The sequence below is a fragment of the Lepidochelys olivacea genome (genome assembly GCF_965140295.1).
Source record: "Lepidochelys olivacea isolate rLepOli2 genome assembly, chromosome: 2".
NCBI classification, from domain to species: domain Eukaryota; kingdom Metazoa; phylum Chordata; order Testudines; family Cheloniidae; genus Lepidochelys; species Lepidochelys olivacea.
The window spans coordinates 194246672-194266234 of record NC_140412.1 but is presented as its reverse complement, the minus strand read 5'-3'; the positions used below and the strand labels follow the sequence as shown (position 1 = coordinate 194266234).

Genomic DNA, 19563 nt, shown 5'->3' with positions numbered 1-19563 from the left:
TGTCTTCCCTAGAACATAATTTCACAAGATGCTAAAACTTTGCAGGATAGTTGCTAGTGCTAGACAGAGAGAGCCTGAAACTTCTCTGTGAGGGCTATAGTGGCAGTGCACTGAAAGAGACACATCAAGTAACAGTATTTGTATTTCGGGCATTCCATTGCTGCACTTTACCTTATTCAAGTAACTATCAAAAGTACTTTATAGTTCTAGAAAGATTCAGGCAGACAGGAGCTTTACAAATATAAACAAAACACTAAATCCTTTCACTTGCATAGCTTCCAAACAAAAGAAGCTAGCAGGCTATTGCAGAAGAGGTTTCCCTCACACCATTTTATTGGAAAACGTGCACAAAATGTTTTGTCCTACCATAGCCTTGTAAACAGGGTGAAATTCTGGCTGGATTGATGTCAATGGAAGTTTTGCCACTGACTTTAATGGGGCCAGGATTTCACCCTTAGACTGGTAATTTTAAATTATATTTAAAAATTGCATGCTATACATTTCATACATATTTATCACACTATATTTTAGAACCACGTAAGCATCCGTAATTTTTGCCATCTAAAAGAAACACAGAGTTTTAAACTACAAAGTTCACATATTTTACCTTTTTTAAAAAATTGCTCTGCAGGCCAATTCAAAGTTCGTTCTCTCTCATAAATGCTTTTTAGTCAATATGCTGTATTCCTCTAAGAATGCCATTCATATCTGACTGTATGCTTTAAATGAAAAGGGGAAGTTGGTAACTCGCAGATGTGCCCCTTGTGTATATGTAGACCACATCATAAAGACACCACAGCCAATTTGAATAAACTGACTGTATCTGATTAGGACTGAGTACCACAGCATTTAGCTGAGAGACTAAATGACCTCTTATCTATTGAGGGAGTAGTCTTTCCAAGTTGAGGATTAGAATTCTCTTGGCAGTGTGGGAATTCACCTTGTAGAAACTGTCTTGAATGAATGGAGGAATGGTGTTTGATGTGCTATTTTTGGTTTGTGAACAGTTGCAGCCAAGCCCTGACTGTATTTTATAAATGTTAAGATAGGTTTCTTCAGAAAATTTGCAAAATATCTAAGAACTAGAAGTAGCCAAAGTTTTCCTGACTGAGAGCTATGAGATTGTTGAATAGTCCCCCAAAGGAAATAGTCCCTTTAGAGGCAAATAAAAATAGACTGCAGAAAGTTCTAGAAATTATGCTTTAGGGAAAATATAGTATGGGAAACAAGCTTGCACAGGGAAGGGGAAAGGACTGAATGACTTAATAGATCTTTTCCTTAGCTAATTTATGATTCCTTGCTTATTGTAACTTTTAGATGGATAGGATGCTATTTCTTGTTCACCAGATAATTTAAAACAAATGTTAGTAAAATACGTATCTTCTACTTTATTATGATAAAGCTGTATATTATAAATACTACGGTAATATAAATTTTAAATTAAAACCACTTTTAATCCTAACATGGCTTTTTTTAAATGCCAGGCTCTCAAAGGTAAAAGGAGAGTGTTAGGATGTTGTTTTTGTTATATATTTGCTTTGCACTGACAATATTAAATAATAATTTTTAAAAACAAATGTGCTCACCTATCTGAATGTCTCAGGCTAGGGGCAGGGGGTTGGGGCATGGGATGGGGTGAGGTGGGTTCTGGGTAGCGCTGACTTGGGGGGCTCCTTGGAAGTGGCTGCCTCCACCTGCAGGCACCGCCCCAGCAGCTCCCATTGGCCGTGCGGGAGCTGCGAAGTCAGCGCTCTGGACGGAGGCAGTGCACAGAGCTGCCTGGCCATGCCTCCGCCTAGCAGCTGAGCAAGGGGGATATTGCTGCTGTGTGGATAGGCGCGGAGCCAGATAGGGAGCCTTCCGGCTCCGCCAACCTCCCCCCCACAGCACCAGCAGTGGTCCCGGGCCACGCGCTGCCGCCCTTCCCCCCTGCAGCACCACCTGGGGTCCTGGGCTGTGCGCCTCCTCCCGCCATCACCCAGACCGCCCTCCCCCAACACCTGTGGCGCCCCCGGCAGCCCTGCCCCCCAAGTTTTAGTCACAGGTATTTTTAGTAAAAGTCATGGACAGGTCACAGGCCGTGAGTTTTTGTTTACTGCCTGTGACCTGTCCATGACTTTTACTAAAAATACCCGTGACTAAAATGTAAGCCTTAACCATGATCACTGGTCCCTAAGACCACCAACTTCCAGTCCAGTGATTAATTCATCTTTATCCATCATAATGAGGTCCAAAATAATTACTTGGTGTTGGATACAATACCTTTTGTGTTAGAAAATTATCATCCATAATTTTTAGAAACTCTAAAAGGGGTTACCAAGCCCTTAAACTCTGTTTTGGATCAGCTTTTGAAAAAGATGGTCAGACAGCTCACACAGTATGCACACTCTCGAAGACTATAAATAAAATGCATATTCTCCCAGAAGACTCTGTTAGCTGCATCTCCTGCCCTCCACGTGAGCGATTGGTGATTGAGGCAGAGATGGCTCGAGGGAAGACCAGCTGCTCTCACATTGCTTTGCCCAAGAATCCTAAGCACTGGTATTGAGATTTAGTCAAATGTTGGGTTCACCATTCCTCAGCTACAGCCCTCAAAGTCATGGAATACCCAGGGCTTCATCACCAAAGGTCTAGTTAAGCTCTGGAAGAAGGTCTCTGTCCTGGTTAAGTCTCTTCCTCAGGACAAGTGCCAAGAACTCGAGAAGCTTATGCCCACGGTAGGCCTATCAAGAACTAACTGCAGGAAGGGGGAAGAGAAAATGGAGCTGCTGGCAGGCACAGTGCAAACTCTCCTGCCATCTCCTTTCAATTTGTCAGCGACACATCTGGCAATGTCCCTTAGTTGCTGAAGTCCAAACTAGTAGTCAGTTTTATTCAAAGCTGATGAGAAAAACAGATTTATCATAATAACCAGTTGACCCCAATGTAAAATCACTAGAAGATCATTCATGTGATCATAGTTCATATATAAACTGCACCTTTAGATTGATGCACAAGTCTGTTTAGTTGAAACAGGTTCATGTCACTTTGAATATTTTTGTATCATTGCTGTCCCTGCTGGTCAATAATTTCTGGTTCCAGAATCTGTTGACTGGCTGCCTATTGGCTGAGACATAATCACATGACCTAAAAGAGAGACTCAGCCAACAGTAATTCTCATGCTGCAAGCATGCTTAAAGCATACAATCCTAATGAGGGAAAGCAGTGGATGTATTGTTTCTTGACTTTAGCAAAGCTTTTGACACGGTCTCCCATAGTATTCTTGTCAGCAAGTTAAGGAAGTATGGGCTGGATGAATGCACTATAAGGTGGGTAGAAAGCTGGCTAAATTGTCAGGCTCAACAGGTAGTGATCAATGGCTCCATGTCTAGTTGGCAGCCGGTATCAAGTGGAGTGCCCCAAGGGTCGGTCCTGGGGCCGGTTTTATTCAATATCTTCATAAATGATCTGGAGGATGGTGTGGATTGCACTCTCAGCAAATTTGCGGATGATACTAAACTGAGAGGAGTGGTAGATATGCTGGAGGGGAGGGATAGGATACAGAAGGACCTAGACCAATTGGAAGATTGGGCCAAAAGGAATCTGATGAGGTTCAATAAGGATAAGTGCAGGGTCCTGCACTTAGGACGGAAGAACCCAATGCACAGCTACAGACTAGGGACCGAATGGCTAGGCAGCAGTTCTGCAGAAAAGGACCTAGGGGTGACAGTGGACGAGAAGCTGGATATGAGTCAGCAGTGTGCCCTTGTTGCCAAGAAGGCCAATGGCATTTTGGGATGTATAAGTAGGGGCATAGCGAGCAGATCGAGGGACGTGATCGTTCCCCTCTATTCGACATTGGTGAGGCCTCATCTGGAGTACTGTGTCCAGTTTTGGGCCCCACACTTCAAGAAGGATGTGGATAAATTGGAGAGAGTCCAGCGAAGGGCAACAAAAATGATTAGGGGACTGGAACACATGAGTTATGAGGAAAGGCTGAGGGAGCTGGGATTGTTTAGCCTGCAGAAGAGAAGAATGAGGGGGGATTTGATAGCTGCTTTCAACTACCTGAAAGGGGGTTCCAAAGAGGATGGCTCTAGACTGTTCTCAATGGTAGCAGATGACAGAACGAGGAGTAATGGTCTCAAGTTGCAGTGGGGGAGGTTTAGATTGGATATTAGGAAAAACTTTTTCACTAAGAGGGTGGTGAAACACTGGAATGCGTTACCTAGGGAGGTGGTAGAATCTCCTTCCTTAGAGGTTTTTAAGGTCAGGCTTGACAAAGCCCTGGCTGGGATGATTTAACTGGGAATTGGTCCTGCTTTGAGCAGGGGGTTGGACTAGATGACCTTCTGGGGTCCCTTCCAACCCTGATATTCTATGATTCTATGATTCTTCTTCTTCCTAGAAAATGTAATTATTTTTCCCCACCTGCAAAATAAGGTATCCTCCAATTACAGGATGCTTTTACTGTTGCCCCAAAACATTCGCTGAGCTTGTTAGTATAAGTGAGGATCTTCTGTGACACTACCTTCAGAGACAATAAAATTGCATAGGTGTAATTCTTGTTTTCTGAAAGTGCTTAGTCATGATAGGTACATGCTTACCATACACTTTCCCCACAGCATTGCGGGATAGCTACTGTTCCATTCAGATTTATTCTTAGACTTTTTATTGTTCATAAAACATATAGGGCAGTAGGAGTCTATCAAGTTTCATTCCAGGCGCAGGCATGCATTATCCTGCTATTGGCAGGCATGTAGATTTCGCTGATATTTCTCAGTTACCTGCAAAAGTCACAAGCCCTAGAATCTACCTCTACTGTTACTGTGCACCATCACATGAATGTCACATGAACATTTTCTTTCCCCTTCCATTTTCATATTGTAAATATGAAACAAATCAAGAAATAATTTAGCACGTAGTCCTATATAAAAATAAAAACAGTAAACTCAAATGAAGGAATTTTAGTTGGCTAGTAGAAGAAAAGCAAACGAAGAAGTGGCTGGTTAGAGGCATGTACTCTGTACTTACTTTAGTACATATTTCCGTATCTACTTATTTGTATATGTGGTTTTGTGCTGAAAAATATTTATTTGGTGCATCGATGAAGTCTAGTTTCAGCTCAGCAGTTTGATTTTCTTCTTTCTCGCTATTTCAGGTAATTTTATCTTCTTTTCCACATTTAGCTGCTGAACTGTTGTCTGAGGCCCCTTTTTCTCTGTTTAAATGTGTAAGATCCGGTAGCAATAACTGTAGGAGATCTGACTACAGTATAGATTATGAACATAAGAGCAAAAAGAAAATTGGAAAATGTAATGTTGCTATGAAGCATAACATAGCTATGGCATAGAGCTCAACAAATGCACAAGGGCAATATCATTATGTGTAAGTGGAAAAAACAGAGGTAATACATACAAAATGCATCCGAACATTCTGAAGAAAATGTCAACTGTGGTTTGTAAAACCACACAGAAACGTTGAGGATGGTTTATCAGAGCATACTAAGTGTGTGAAAAATATGTGATGTGAACATCGACAAATATAGAAGCCCATTATACAAAGGTCACAGATTTCCTGTATTTGTAATGCAGTTAGTCAAAGAATAGCACAAAGAGCTCTATAATGGTGGTCTAATGAGACTACAGATCCCATTGTATTCCATCTTGATCAAGATATGCTGCTTTACAGCAAGATAGGGAGTTTGCACATTGGGACCTGTTATTTCTAGGATCTGCACTTTGATATTAAAGATAAAGGTGGCTGCAATCCATTCATAACATGCAAATTAAGGGTAAGTTTCGATTGAAGCCTTTAGTGGGGAAAGTCTGGACACTACTGTAATAAAATGCCCTGCAGCTCCATTTTTTTTCTTTAATCCAGGTTTATAATGTGATTGTGCCTTTCTTTGTATTTGCTTATATCTGTAACTATCACCCTTTTGCCAACATACTGTATTGTTTTGAGTATTAAATTATACAATTTAAAAGCCCCTTATTTCAGGGTCAGCTATAATCAAATACAACTGGCACCTTTGCCTAAAAGCATCAAGATTTTTATGTTCATATGATGATGATTGCAAACAGATATTGGAAGTATGCTGATCTCCGCACTTTCACACTTTTTTGAGGGGGAAGGTGGTTCATTCAAATTCACAAGATTATTAGTGAGTCAATTAGTGATCCTGGAGGAGAAAAGATTTTTTTAGTACTAAAACAATCTTGCAAGCCAAGCACTTCCCCTCCCCCAAGCCTTTTCAGTTGGCCTAAAGAAAAAATGGATTCATGGCTAGAGGAAAATTAAACATTACAGCATTATTTAAAACACCAGGTAAAAAATTAACTCTGCGGACTCTTTTTGTACCGTGTCAGCATTTCTGTCTGTAATTTAATTAAATACAGTTTTTAAAGTTTTTGGATTTAGCCACAAAGTTCTTGGATCTTTGCTGAGTAGAGAAGGAAGGAAAAGATTACATAGCAGAGTATCACACCTTGAGCAATGATGATTCCATGGAGTGATAAACTTGGTCTATTTTTATGTTTTCCTTTAAAATATTCATGGAAATGTAATGCTTGAGAAATGTGCCAAATTTGCAGTCTCCCGGACTTAAATACTTTCTTTGTCCATACAACAGTTACAGTATAAGCTGAAGTATTGCAAACTTCCTCTCTCACCCTTCCTTGAAGGACTATGTCTATGGTTGAGAAGGGAGTTGGGCCTTCACACTGGTCTTTGGCTTCTCTGTTGAGACTGCCAACAAAGCTAAGAGAGAGAGACAAGGTAAATGAGCTAATATTTTTTATTGGGCCAACTTGAAAGTTGCTCCAATAAAAGATTTTGCCACACCTACCTTGACTTTCTCATATCCTGGAAGCAGCATGGCTGCAACACTGCAAACAACAAAGCTAAGATGAGCTGTGGTTTTGGGGCTGTAATCAAGTATCAGGAGCACAGAACTGAAACTGAGAACCATCAAGGTATTTCAGATAGTCCATTTAACAGCCATCAGATTAGCAGCTATTAACTATTTGAGCAGAGGTACATTTTAAAAGCTCACGATTTTTAAGTCATCAAGCGTGATGGCATCTTCTCAATGATAGGAATCTGCTGTTCAGTCAAACTTGGAACTGCTGGATTTTTCCATGTTTTCCAAGTCTCAGAAATGGGCAAGAAGTTCCTCCCCATTAACCCCCTGTGCAGTCTGCCTGCCTGCTTGCCTGTGCTCTCAGTGAACTTTATTGATATTGCTCCCCTGTCTTCTGTGGCCATGCTCAGAGGCAGAGGTTTCTTCACTAGCTCTCTGAGGGCTCTTTTCCTCTGGATTTTTTTCCATCTTCTGCATCTATTGCAGGTTGGTCTCCACCTGGCAGGGAGAGGGTGTTTGGGGAACACTTTGAGGAAATCCTGGATTAGACAAAAGGCTCCTTTTCTTGCATCCATCACCCTGCCTCCCCCAAGGAGCTTCCATAGTTTTGTTTGGGGGGGGGTTATAATTAATAGATACCTGAATTAATTTTCCCCCAGCATAGTTCCTGCACTGTCTCAGTTCCTCTTCAGTAGCATGTCTCAGGTCAGTCAGCAGGGGAACAGATATGTGCAATGAAGGACCCCTGGCAAGCTGCCACAGTGGCCAGTTTCTGGTGCCCACGGTGTTTCAGCGAGAGCTTGTTCCCTGCCTTGTTTCCCCAGCCAGTCAACATCAACTGAGAGGTCTCCCTGCCCAGGGAGATTCCTCTCAAGCCACAAATGATCCCCTACCCCAGTTCTCTGAGTCTGAGCTGGTAAAACACAACTCAACCCAAAATTACGTGAAGATCCTGGCTTTACCAGAACATCATTGAACTTCAGTGTGCCCTCAGCCATCTCCCTGTAAATCCATAGGAAGTATTGGAATTGAAGTTAAGCCTCCCTGATAGCTACGGAATATATAAAGAGGTGGTGGCAGAGGTGGTACTGTATCTTAGATCAGAAGAGCTGAAGTCCCCATTTTGAAATGAGTTTTCAGCTAAGTTTAGGATGTAGGTCCAGAACTGGATAAAGACTTCTGGATATTTTTTTTCATCAGAGAAACTAGAGTCAATAATGCTGAGAATTTAAGAAAATCACTCCAGTGTAAGTGAATTAGTTTTGAGTTTGGTGAGTCATGAATTGGGTGGAATTACTGTTCTCTGTATCTTTCTGATGCTTTTACATTAGAGATAGAAGTCACTTTAATTAAGTTGCCGTTAGTTTTAATGAGGCATTTATTTAAATAAATGAATCAGCAAGGATACAGAAAGGGATTCTCAATCCCATCATTCAGCTATGGTCTTTCTTCCACAGTTGCTAGGGGAAAACAAATAAATATTTGTACAGCAAACCAATTTTATTTTGCTTATAGGTTGGATGGAAATGCAGATAGCAATTTAAAAAATACATTTACTGTAGTTAGCTTATACCATGCTAAGCATATTTGGACTGCAGGCAGGCAAAGACAAGAGGCAAAGTTTGAATGTTCTTCTGTATTAAATAAATCCTGGCATCCCAATTTTGTTGGATAGAATGTGAACTAAAATTTCAGTGTCATAGAGTTTAAGGCCAGAAGGGACCACCAGATCATCTAATCTGACCTCCTGTATATCACAGGCTACTAAATACCACCAGCACAAAAGCGCTAAACTCATCAGCTGAAATTAGACCAAAGTATTACAGCCTTCTGGAGACTATTGTCTGCCACAGGCAGAGAGGGAGAGACTGAGATGTACCAATGCCTGAGGACCCTGCACTGGAGGCACTGATTTCATGAGATGTATCCAGATGATACTAGCAAGTGATCTATGCCCCATGTCATGAAAAGGAAGGTGGAAAAACCCCAAGATACCTGCCAATCTGACATGGGGGAAAATTCCTTCTGGATCCCAAATATGGTGATCATGATCAGTTAGATCCCAAGCACATGAGCAAGACACACCAGCCAAGCATCTGAGAAAGAGAATACTCAGTGCCACCTCAGAGCACCAGGCCACCCTGTCCAGTGTCCCATCCCGCTGTGGCCATCTCTAAAGCTTCAGAGAAAGAAGACCAAAAAAAAAAATTCAGAACACCTCCGGGGTTCCCTTCCTGAACCCTACAGGTGATGGGCTGAAGCCCTGAAGCATGAGATTTTAGGAACATAAAACATGAACCAGAAAGAACTCCCAGGGCCAGCCCAGCCCTCTACCACTGTAGGAAAATCCATCATACCAGCGGTTCCCAAACTTGTTCCGCCGCTTGTGCAGGGAAAGCCCCTGCCAGGCCGGGCTAGTTTGTTTACCTGCCATGTCCGCAGGTTCAGCCAATCGCTGCTCCAGGCCAATGGGAGTTGCTGGAAGCGGCATGCGCCAAGGGACGTACTGGCCACCACATCTAGCAGCTCCCATTGGCCTGGAGCAGCAAACCGCGGCCACTGGGAGCTGCGATCGGCCGAACCTGCAGACACAGCAGGTAAACAAACCAGCCCGGCCCAGCAGGGGCTTTCCGTGCACAAGAGGCAGAACAAGTTTGGGAACATCTGCATCATACAATCCCTCATAAATTTATCAAGCTCTATTTTAAGATTAATTAAATCATTTCCATCCTACCTGTCATCACAATCAGTTGTTCTTGTGCCAGCATAGTTGTTTAGTTTAAATAGTAGTTCTTTCTCCATGGTATTTACCCCTCCTCCCACACCCTGTATGTGTTTATAGAGAGCAATCATATCTCCTCTCAGCCTTTGTTTTGCTAAGTTAAACAAACCAAGTTGTTTTAGTCTCCGCTGGTAATCAGGCTCTCCATTCCCCTGATCATCCTGCACGTGTTTCAGTTTAAATTCCTCTTTGCTGAACATGGATAACCAGAACTGTACACAATATTCCAAATTAGGTCTTATCAGTGCCTTGTACTGTGGGACTAGCATTTCCCTATCTCTACTGGGAATATATTGCTTTCTGCATCCTAGGATTGCATTTCCTTTTTCACAACCATATCACATTGGTGGCTCATAGTCATCTTGTCATCAACTAACACACCTAGGTCTCTCCTCTCCTCTTTCATTTTCAACTGACGAGTCCACAGCTTCGAGCAGAAATGTTTTCATTGTGCTTTTTATACACACATGCAATTTATTCATTTCCAATTTTTGTGATAGTACTGTTATACACTTAGTTATATGTTCTCCTGTCTTTATACCACTCTATACATATTTGATAAAATCAAACTTTTTTTATTTTAAATAGGAAAACAGCTTAAACTTTAGGACATTGGCATTTGCAAAACACTCACTCATTGAACGATTAGGCAAGTGCATGGCTAGGTAATCTGCATGGCTAGGTAATCTTTTAGAGATTGTGTAAAAGTTACTTTGTCATGGAATTGCTTTCTGTATTTTAATGTTCAGGTCTCTTTCTCTTTCCCTGTCTGTAGAATCATCTAGAATTAAGTCATGCTAAATTCAAGACTGTGAACTCTTGAATTCTAAAAATGCCACTCAATACAACTAGCTTCTCCCCTTTCCTCCCTCCTCACGTTTAGGTTCACCGCAATCTGTTCTCTTTGCTTTGACTATATCTTTCAATCCCCTTTCTCTCCAAAGAATAGCGAGTTATTTCTTACTTGTTTCAATGTATCTTTATGGCATTTATTCTCAATATTCACTGCCTTAGTATACGTGCACAAATTCTATTTTTTCTAATATTGTGAGACCTTTACCTGTTAACTGCAGGTGGTAGGTGAACAGTTCCTTTGGCTCAGCTTCATCCAGTCTCTTTCTGCTTCCACAGACTCTTGAATGATCATACAGTCTTCTTACTGAGAAGCTGCACATAATGACTTCAACTTCCCTCAGCAGATATTTTTGATGCCCAGCATCCTTGCTTCATGTTGAGCCCTCTCCGGTAATGGAGACAAAACCTTAACTGTAGCTTCAGGAATAACACACATCACCACCACTGCCCTCTTTCCAGATTTTATTTTTACCAGGGAGTAAATTAATCTATTTTAGCAGCAGATTGCCTGGCAAAGAAAAGGAACTGAATAAAATGAAGTTTAACACTCTCTTCCAAGGGACTTTGGGAGCCCCCCAACGATAGTGATGCATTGAGCAGTAGGGTCTCTCAAAAGCCTGACAGTAGAAATAAAAAATTTAAAAAAAATTAACTTCAATAATTTTACGAGAAAAACATACAATACAATATTCAAGACATTTCAGTACAGTAAAATTTATATTCAGTAGGGCTCGCTATTTCCTCTTTAACACCTGCAGGACTACCTGGTCAGAAGGCGGATGCTTAGTCTACAGGCAAATTCCATTCACATTTTTGAAATGGAGCATGTAATGACCAAGAATATGAATATGTCCAAGTAATTTAATTTTTCCATCCTATATAAAATTACTTTGTTACAATTCGTCTTCATGGTCACCATTTTACATACCTGAAAATATGGCCCAGGAAGAAGCATCACATAACTATCAAAACAAATGGAAAAGAAATAAGTTTTTGACCCTGTGATACCAAGGCTGCATGTTTGGGTTCCTAAATGTGGGAGATTTCTTCATGAATTATGTTCATCCAAAGCTACCCCTCTCGCTACACTCCTGATATCGGCATGCTCTCTGGCCTCTCGTCACAGGATATGATGACTATGTGAACACAAACAATACAGTCATCAGCTTTAATGCACGCAGACAGAAGAAGAGGTAGAACTAAGGGACTTCTGATAACAGTGATAGGAATGCCAGATTACATAGGTTAGTTGTGTGCACATTTAGATTGTATCTGGTCATGCCATTAAAATATTCATATAAAATATAAATAACATATCTGTAATCTCTATTGGCCCTCTGGAGAACAAGGCGTTCAAAGGAGGATGGGGGGGGTGGTTTTACGGGTTAGTTTAGGGAGGGAGGTTCCATGCGGTAGAGGTTACATGGGAGAAAGAAGAAAGACGTTTGTGGGAGAAGTGAACAAATAGGCAATCAAAGACAGCATGGAGTCAGGATGCAAGGGCCAGGCTTGCTCATGGGAGGAGGAGACCTAGGAGCACAGTTAGGTCTTGTTAGCAGCAGCCCTACTGGCAGCTTAGTGTGCATGTTCCCAGGGTTCTGAGCTATCAGCAGGCAGAGGTGCTAGCCTGGCAATTCCACGAAAATAGTAACTTTAATAAATTAAACTGACAAGCTTTCAAGCAACACAATCTCTTTACCATGCTACAGAAAACAGAACATGGATGAGTTGTACAATGGGCAACAAATGTTGAAATGTATGGTACACTTGCAGTGCCTAGTTACTGTGTCATTCCTCATTTTCACTATACAGAATGCCAGAAATACTACAGGTGAAGTAAATATTATGGTGTGGTACATAACAAGATTTTAACTATGTTTATTATAGATATGTGAGCAGGTTGAAACCTTGTTATTAAATATAGGAACACAGTAGATCTAAGACCTACTTTCCAAAAAAGTTAGGTGCAGTTGAGAGACAGCTTTTTTAAAAAAATTAATTAGTTTAATTGGAAAGAGGTTCTATTAGACAGCTTCACCACCTATTTTAATTTTTCAAAGAAAGGCCATAAAATGACACCCTAAAAGGCTAATGCATTCTCCAAGAATAAACACCTCTAAAATTAAAAAATATATAGTTTTATAGATGTGTGATTTACCAATACCTCCATGAAATATTTTTGATAGACTTTATAGCAAAGAGAAGTTAATCAATCTGAAATGCTAGTTCAAAACGTCAGTGAAATTATAAATGGCAGGTAAATATTAGAATTGTATTTAACTCCTCACATAGTCCTTTCGAAAACAAGGCCAGTTATTAAAAGAATAGATTTAATTTTATATACTCTTCCAGTGTTGCAACTTGCAGCCTTACTAATCTACATGCGGTACCTCTAGGGCTCAGTAACTCCATTTGAAGGAGTTTGCTTATGTCCATAGACCTGTATAAGTATTGTTCATCATGCAAGCAATTAACATATAATCTGAACTGTCAGTCTCTATGTCTTTTAGTGAGAAAGACAAGGTGGGTGAGGTAATATCTTTTATTGGACCAACTTCTCTTGGTAAGACAAGATACACTTTCAGCCTAACAGAGTGCTTCTTCAGATCTCGAAAGACAGGCAGTTACCAAATAAAAACTGTCTGTTCCTGTCTCTCGCTTGTAAAATTCAGGCATGCTGTAAGCTCAGTGTGTTTTCACTTTTTTTACAAAGGAATGTTTGAATTAATTTAAAATTATTTCTTGTCATTTTAAACATTATTTGATTAGATTCAAAGTGATACTTTTTTCAGTTCTACCTTTGGATTCCATTGTTTTGTTCACTTTATTTAAACTATGCTGCAACAAGTGTGTGATACCATTTTTTTTCCCTCACAGCAAATGAAACTTGCAGCTGAGTCATTGAAGGAGGAAACACATGGAGAAAAGAAGATGAACTGAGCATTAGCATGTGAACATGCTTTTAAAGTATTTACTGTATTTGCACTCTACAATGTATTACTCAATAGATAGTATCTATTATCTGTACTTGGTCATCAAGACTGATTACTTGACACAATGAAAAATGGTTTCCCTTTTCCTTTTCCTCTTCATTTCTTATCGAGTATTCAACAGTTGTCCAGTGAGACAGAATATAGAGCATCACTCCAGTTTATGCTAGGTCTGGTTGAAATATGTCATAACCAACTGTACATTATATCAAAATTATATTAAACAGATCTTTAAGAGTAGGTATCCTGATGCTAAATGTAGTCGGGATCTGCAGCTTGTCAAGAGAAGGTGTATTAGAACTTAATTTTTAGTGTACCATTCCTTATGCTTGTTAACCATTTTTGTCCTTGTAGTAGAATAGTTAATCATTTCCAAAGGCATATCTTTTTTCAAAGACAGCTTATTATACACTGTTCACAGCATTTACTAGGAAATTAATCTAAATTTTGTTTATTATATAGTGTGATGTCTGATTTTTTTCCATAGAACCAATCACAAAACTAGTTATTTGGAAATGTATACTATAAAATGAGATTACAATATGTTCATTTTATAAAGAATCTCAATTAAATTATTTTCAGAAGCTGTTAAGAAAGCATTTGGCATGAAACAGGGATTGTTGATTAGTAGTTTATGAAGATGAATGGTGATTGTGCATTCTTTTAATTCAACATTAACTCTGATTACCATTTGGTGGTTCTTCAGAACAATAGTCCTGTATTAATGGATCTTTTTTGTTAACTGAAATGATAGTAACAGAGCTATTAAAATGAACACTACATGGTTGTATGTCTGATACTTTCACACACGTACTGAGATATTTGACTCTTTCTTGCATATCATGAAAATGTAATACTCCTATTTTTAAATTGTTTTCTGATGGTAATAAGCTCAAAATCTATATTTCTAGGTCATGTGGCCTCAAGTCAATTTGTTTTCTGTTGATATTCAACTTTCATCTCTGTCAGAGCGAACTTCCCTGGATGTGAAATACTTTTGTGTTAGCTATGCAATCCTATTTGGATAGATCTGATGAAGATAATTGCACTGACTTGGATATATTTCAAAATTCTACCACAAGAGAACCTGTCACCTGAATACTTCATTACACAGCAAACTTTTACATTTGTAAGTAAAGAGATACTTGTGACAAAGGGTACTCATCACAGAATAACACAGTTAAGCTAACATATAGTCTTCTGTATGGAGTTTAAAGTTTTGATTTTTGGATCTGTAAAGTGCTAAATGACCTGAGACAACTCTTCTCTCCCTCTGTTTTCCTGCCACAGCTGTGATCAGTGGAAGCTGGCATATAAGAGAGAGAACTGCTGGCAGGGTGTTCTCCATGAAGACCCTTCAGCTATGGAATTCATTCCCCACTTTGGTCTAAAATAGCCCAGATCTATTAAGGTTTTTGGTATGTGCAAAGCGAAGCTCTTTGAACGAACATTTGCGGGAGAGTTGAAGATCTAAGGGATAGATCTCTTTTGTGAATGTTAATAATGTGTAATTTTGTTTTGGAATATGTTCCTGTGAGTGGTGGTTTGTTGGCAATTTGTTGTTGACTTGAGGGATATGATAGAGGTATATAAAATTATGAGTGGTGTGGAGAAAGTGAATAACCCTTTCACATAACACAAGAACCTGGGGTCACCCTATGAAATTAATAGCAGGTTTAAAACCAACAAAGGAAACAACACAGTCAACCTGTGGAACTCATTCCCAGGGTAAGTTGTGAAGGCCAAAAGTAAAGTGGATTCACAAAAGAATTACATGTGTTCAATGAGGATAGATCTATCAGTGGCTACTACTCAAGATGGTCAGAGGTGCAATCATATTCTCTGCATGTCCCAAAGCTTCTGGCTGCCAGATGCTGGGCCTGGATGATGGGATGGATCACTTGATAATTCCCCCATTCTTTTCATTCCCTTTGAAGCATCTGGCATTGACCATTGTCGGAAAACAGGATACTGGGTTAGATGAATCATTGGTCTGACCAAGTATGGCCGTTCTTTTGTTCTTATTTATATTACCTTCATTGCATAGGGATTGCATTTTTCATTGATGACAAGGGTGCCTAAAGTGTGGCATAGGCATTTTTATGGTAGTTAAATGCATGCAGAGTGGAAAGAGATATAGTAAATACCATCAGAAACACATACTCTCCAGCCTGTGTTACCAAGAAACTAACCAAATGGAGACTAAGCTCCTGCATTGCTATTAGAGAAAGGGAGAAGAGGAATGGGGAAACTATGAGTATGAGGCTCTGACATGAAACATTAATGTACTTTTTTCATATAGCTTTTAAGTAGGAATTGGGTGAAGTACTGAGTGTCTTGGGAAATTATTGCAACAATAAAATTAGTGCCTTGATCAGAGGCTGGTGTACTCCATAGCACAATGGAACCAAATTCTGTAGCAAGAACCCTTAAATTCCATTACAGCGTTAACTACTTCTTCAAGTAGATGCAGACACGTATTCTACTTAGGTGTGTGCATGCCCAGCATGCTGGAGCTGGAGACTTTTGCCTAGCAGTATCCATAGAGGGGCGACACTCGCGCCTAATGGTTTTGGCCACTCCCCTGGCCCCGGCCCCCCCTCCATTCCTTTTCACCACCCATGGCTGGAGTCGGAGCTCTATGTGGTTATAGTCTCACAACCCTTGCATTTAGTCTCAGCCTAGTTCATTGTATATAATTAGTTAGTGTGTGTTAGTAGTCAGTAGATAGTGTTAGCTGCTAGATAGTGTTCCTGAGTGATGCCTTCACTGGGGTTTAAACATTGTCTGTCGTGTGAAGGAGCGATACTGAAGAGTGCTTGCTCTCTCTTGGTGAGGCCCACCTCAAAGAGCGTTGTTCAATCTGCAAATCATTCAGGAAGCAGACTCAGGTGATGTGGAACTTTCAACTCAAGCAGCACCTGCTTGAACAGGCCACATGGCCTGATCTGGTAATGAGGCTCTACTTGGGCCGAAGATCGCCCTTGGGCTCAGAGAGCTCTGCCACTTTTTGTTCCGGCGCAGGCACCTCTCTAAAGAGGCTAAGGACCCGTTCTCTGTCCTCGGGACCGAGGAAAAGGTCTCATAAGTCCAATCAGGAAGACTCCAGGACATAGGACGACTCCTCTTCCTCCCCCAGGAAAAGGGTGGGCCGGACTAGGACTGGTTCTGGAACATGGGATGGCACGTGCTCCCCTCTCTGTGGTGGGGAAGGAGACAGTACCGGAATCAGTATGAGGGACCTCGGCACCAAGACCTTCTTTGGCCCTGCTGTATTCAATGCTGCAGATGCTCCCATGGCAGCTTTCACCTCCCTCAATGTTGATGCACTTGGGTGCTCCAGTACCACTGTTTACACCGGGACCATCACTGCCTGCAGCACTGACATGCTTGATACTGATGGTACCAGCTTCATCGGGGCAATGGATGAATTGGGCCACGTATTGGCTCCCTAGGGCATCGCTCCGCCCATGTCTCTGAGATCCTGGGGCTTTTCTGAGTCAGGGTTGTCATCTTCCCACTCCATATCACCTGGTGAGCTCTGAGGGCCGCCAGTGGACCAGTATGGCTCCCAGGGTTGGCATGCACCTCATGGCTGGGACGGAGGTCTTTGCCCTGGCCCCTACTGGCTACCAATCTGCTACAAGTATCTGTGGCCTCCTTGGACTCAGTAGGATGCTCCATGCTTGTGGAGATCCCACTCCTCATCTCATTCAAAGCTGGAGTTACCCACCAGGTTGACAATAGTTACAGTGGGTCAGCTGCAAGCCCAGGCATAGGTGGTCTTCCTCCCTGCAGAGCCGCTGGTGTCCTCCCTTCCGGGTTCTTCATCCAGAGAGCAAGAGCCAGTTGTGGCTCAAATGAGAGCCTCACCCTCATCACCAGATAATGCCATGCTGCCTGGTTTGTCCTCTGCATCTATTCCAGAGGACTTTAAGGCATACCAGGACATTTTACACCATGTAGCCACATTTCTCTACATCCAGGAGAACACAAACTGGTAGACATTCTACAGCCCGCCATCCCTGGGAGAGTGGCCCTCCCAATTAATGATGTGTTCCTTGAGCTGGCGAGAGCCCCGTTAAGTACACCAGCCTCGGTACCACTGGTGACTAAGCGCATGGAAAAGTGGTACTTCATTCACATGAGGGATTTGAAGAGTTTATTCACATCCAGCCCCAAATTCCCTGTTGTAACGGTGGTGAATGACAGGCCCGGTGGGGTAGGTTGAAGTCTCTGTCCAAGGACAGAGACTTCAAGTGGTTGGATGTTCTGGGCAGAAAGAGCTATACCTCATCATCCGTACAGATAAGGATTGCGAATCAACAAGCTTTGCTGTCCAAGTATGATTTTCTGAATTGGTCAGCCATGTCTAAATTCGTGGACCAGTTGTCTGAGGCCTCGCATGAGGAGTTTTGGACATTTGTTGCAGAAGGCTGCTTGGAGGCCAAAACATCCCTGCAGTCCACCCTTGGCGTTGCGCATATCACGGCAAGGGTGATGGCCTCAGTGTTAATTATGAGGAGGGGTTCTTGGTCGCAAAACACTCGGATAGGTTTGGATATCCAGCAAGCCACTGAGGACTTGTCCTTTGATGGACGGATGTTGTTCTTGGACAAGACAGATGACATTTTGCCCTACTTTAAGGCTTCCAGAGCTACTTTAAGATCCTTGGGTGTGTACATGCCTCCACAGGAAGACACCACTATGGGGCTCAGCAGCAGCAATATCGCCCACAGCATTCCTTGCGCAGCCTTCTCCCCCGCCACCCCCACTTCCCAAAAGCAGTGGGACTACCCTAGAAAAAGGGATAGATCCCACAAGAGGAAGCAGTTGGGCTCAGGCTTTGGGTACCCTCCCCCGGCACCTGCTAAGCACCCATTTTGACTCCTTAGTTCAAAGCAGTGGTCCAGTCATTTCTCCACCATCTTTGTCCCCCTGTCCTTTTGGGGACAAGCTGCCCCATTTTTACAATGCTTGGGAATTAATTACCTCTGATAGCTGCGTCCTAGACATTGTCAGATCGGCCACACAATCCAGTTCCTTTCCATGCCTGCTCCCCACCTCTCCTCCCTGTCCCTTTTCAGGGACCGCTCTCACAAGATGCTGCTTATTGAGCAGATCAGGTCTCTGCTGACATGGGTAATGGATATCAGGAACGGCTGCAGCCACAGCTTCTACTCCCGGTACTTCCTGATACCAAAAATCAAGGGCGGGATAAGATCCATCCTCAACCTTTGTGGCATCAACGAGTTCATCAAATACACGAGGTTCTGCATGATCCACTTTTATCGGTTGTCCTCCCCATGCTGTCTCATAACGACTGGTTTGCTGCTCTGGACCTCCAGGCAATTCTACTAAGCCACAAGAAGTTACTTTGTTTTGTGGTAAAAGAACATCACTCAGTATACGCTTCTCCCATTCGGCCTCTCTTCTGCCCACCGAGTCTTCACCTAATGCCTGGCTGTGGTCCTGGCATATCTCAGGAGGAAAGGAATTCACAACTTCCTTGATGATTGGTTACTCGGGGGTGGCTCCACAAAGGAGGTTCTTGCCGACATCAACATCATGTTGTGTTTGCTTGACCATCCCAAAGTTTTTATCCAAAATGGTCTCTCAGTTTCATCTGACTCAGGCAATGTATTTACCTGTGTTTTCCCCTAAACCACACTCTTCCTCGGAAGAACAGTGCCTCCATCTAGCCAGGACTAAACCATTTTGTGCTTCACTTCGCTTGCTCGTGTCATTTGTGGACTGCATGAAGGGGCAAGTGATCTCTGCACAGACCATCTCTAGATGGATAACATCCTGAATCAAGACTGCATATGAGATAGCTTTGGCTACACCTTCTCAGCGAATACGGGCTCACCCCATGAGGGTACAAGCAACATTGATAGCATTCCTCAGTGACATTTCCATACTGGACATTTGCAGGCAGCCATGTGGTCATCCATACATATATTTACAGACCATTAAGCTATTACCGCATCTTGCAAAGCAGACACAGGTCTCGAAAGGGCAGTCCTGTGATTTCAGTAGACTCTAAGACCCGCCTCTGGATTGTCACCTAAGTAGAATACACATCTGCATCT

The 19563-nt window shown here is 41.9% G+C and overlaps 1 protein-coding gene across 2 annotated transcripts in view; it reads left to right on the top strand.

Annotated features, from left to right (window-relative positions):
* Positions 1-14241, top strand: part of ANO10 (anoctamin 10) — a 255793-nt gene extending 241552 nt beyond the window's left edge. For both annotated transcript variants that reach the window (XM_084618258.1, XM_084618259.1), the window contains exon 13: positions 13359-14241. In XM_084618258.1, the coding sequence (XP_084474384.1) occupies positions 13359-13421 (63 nt within the window). In that variant the 3' untranslated portion in view covers positions 13422-14241. The remainder of the gene's footprint in view (positions 1-13358) is intronic.
* The last annotated feature ends 5322 nt before the right edge of the window (positions 14242-19563 follow it).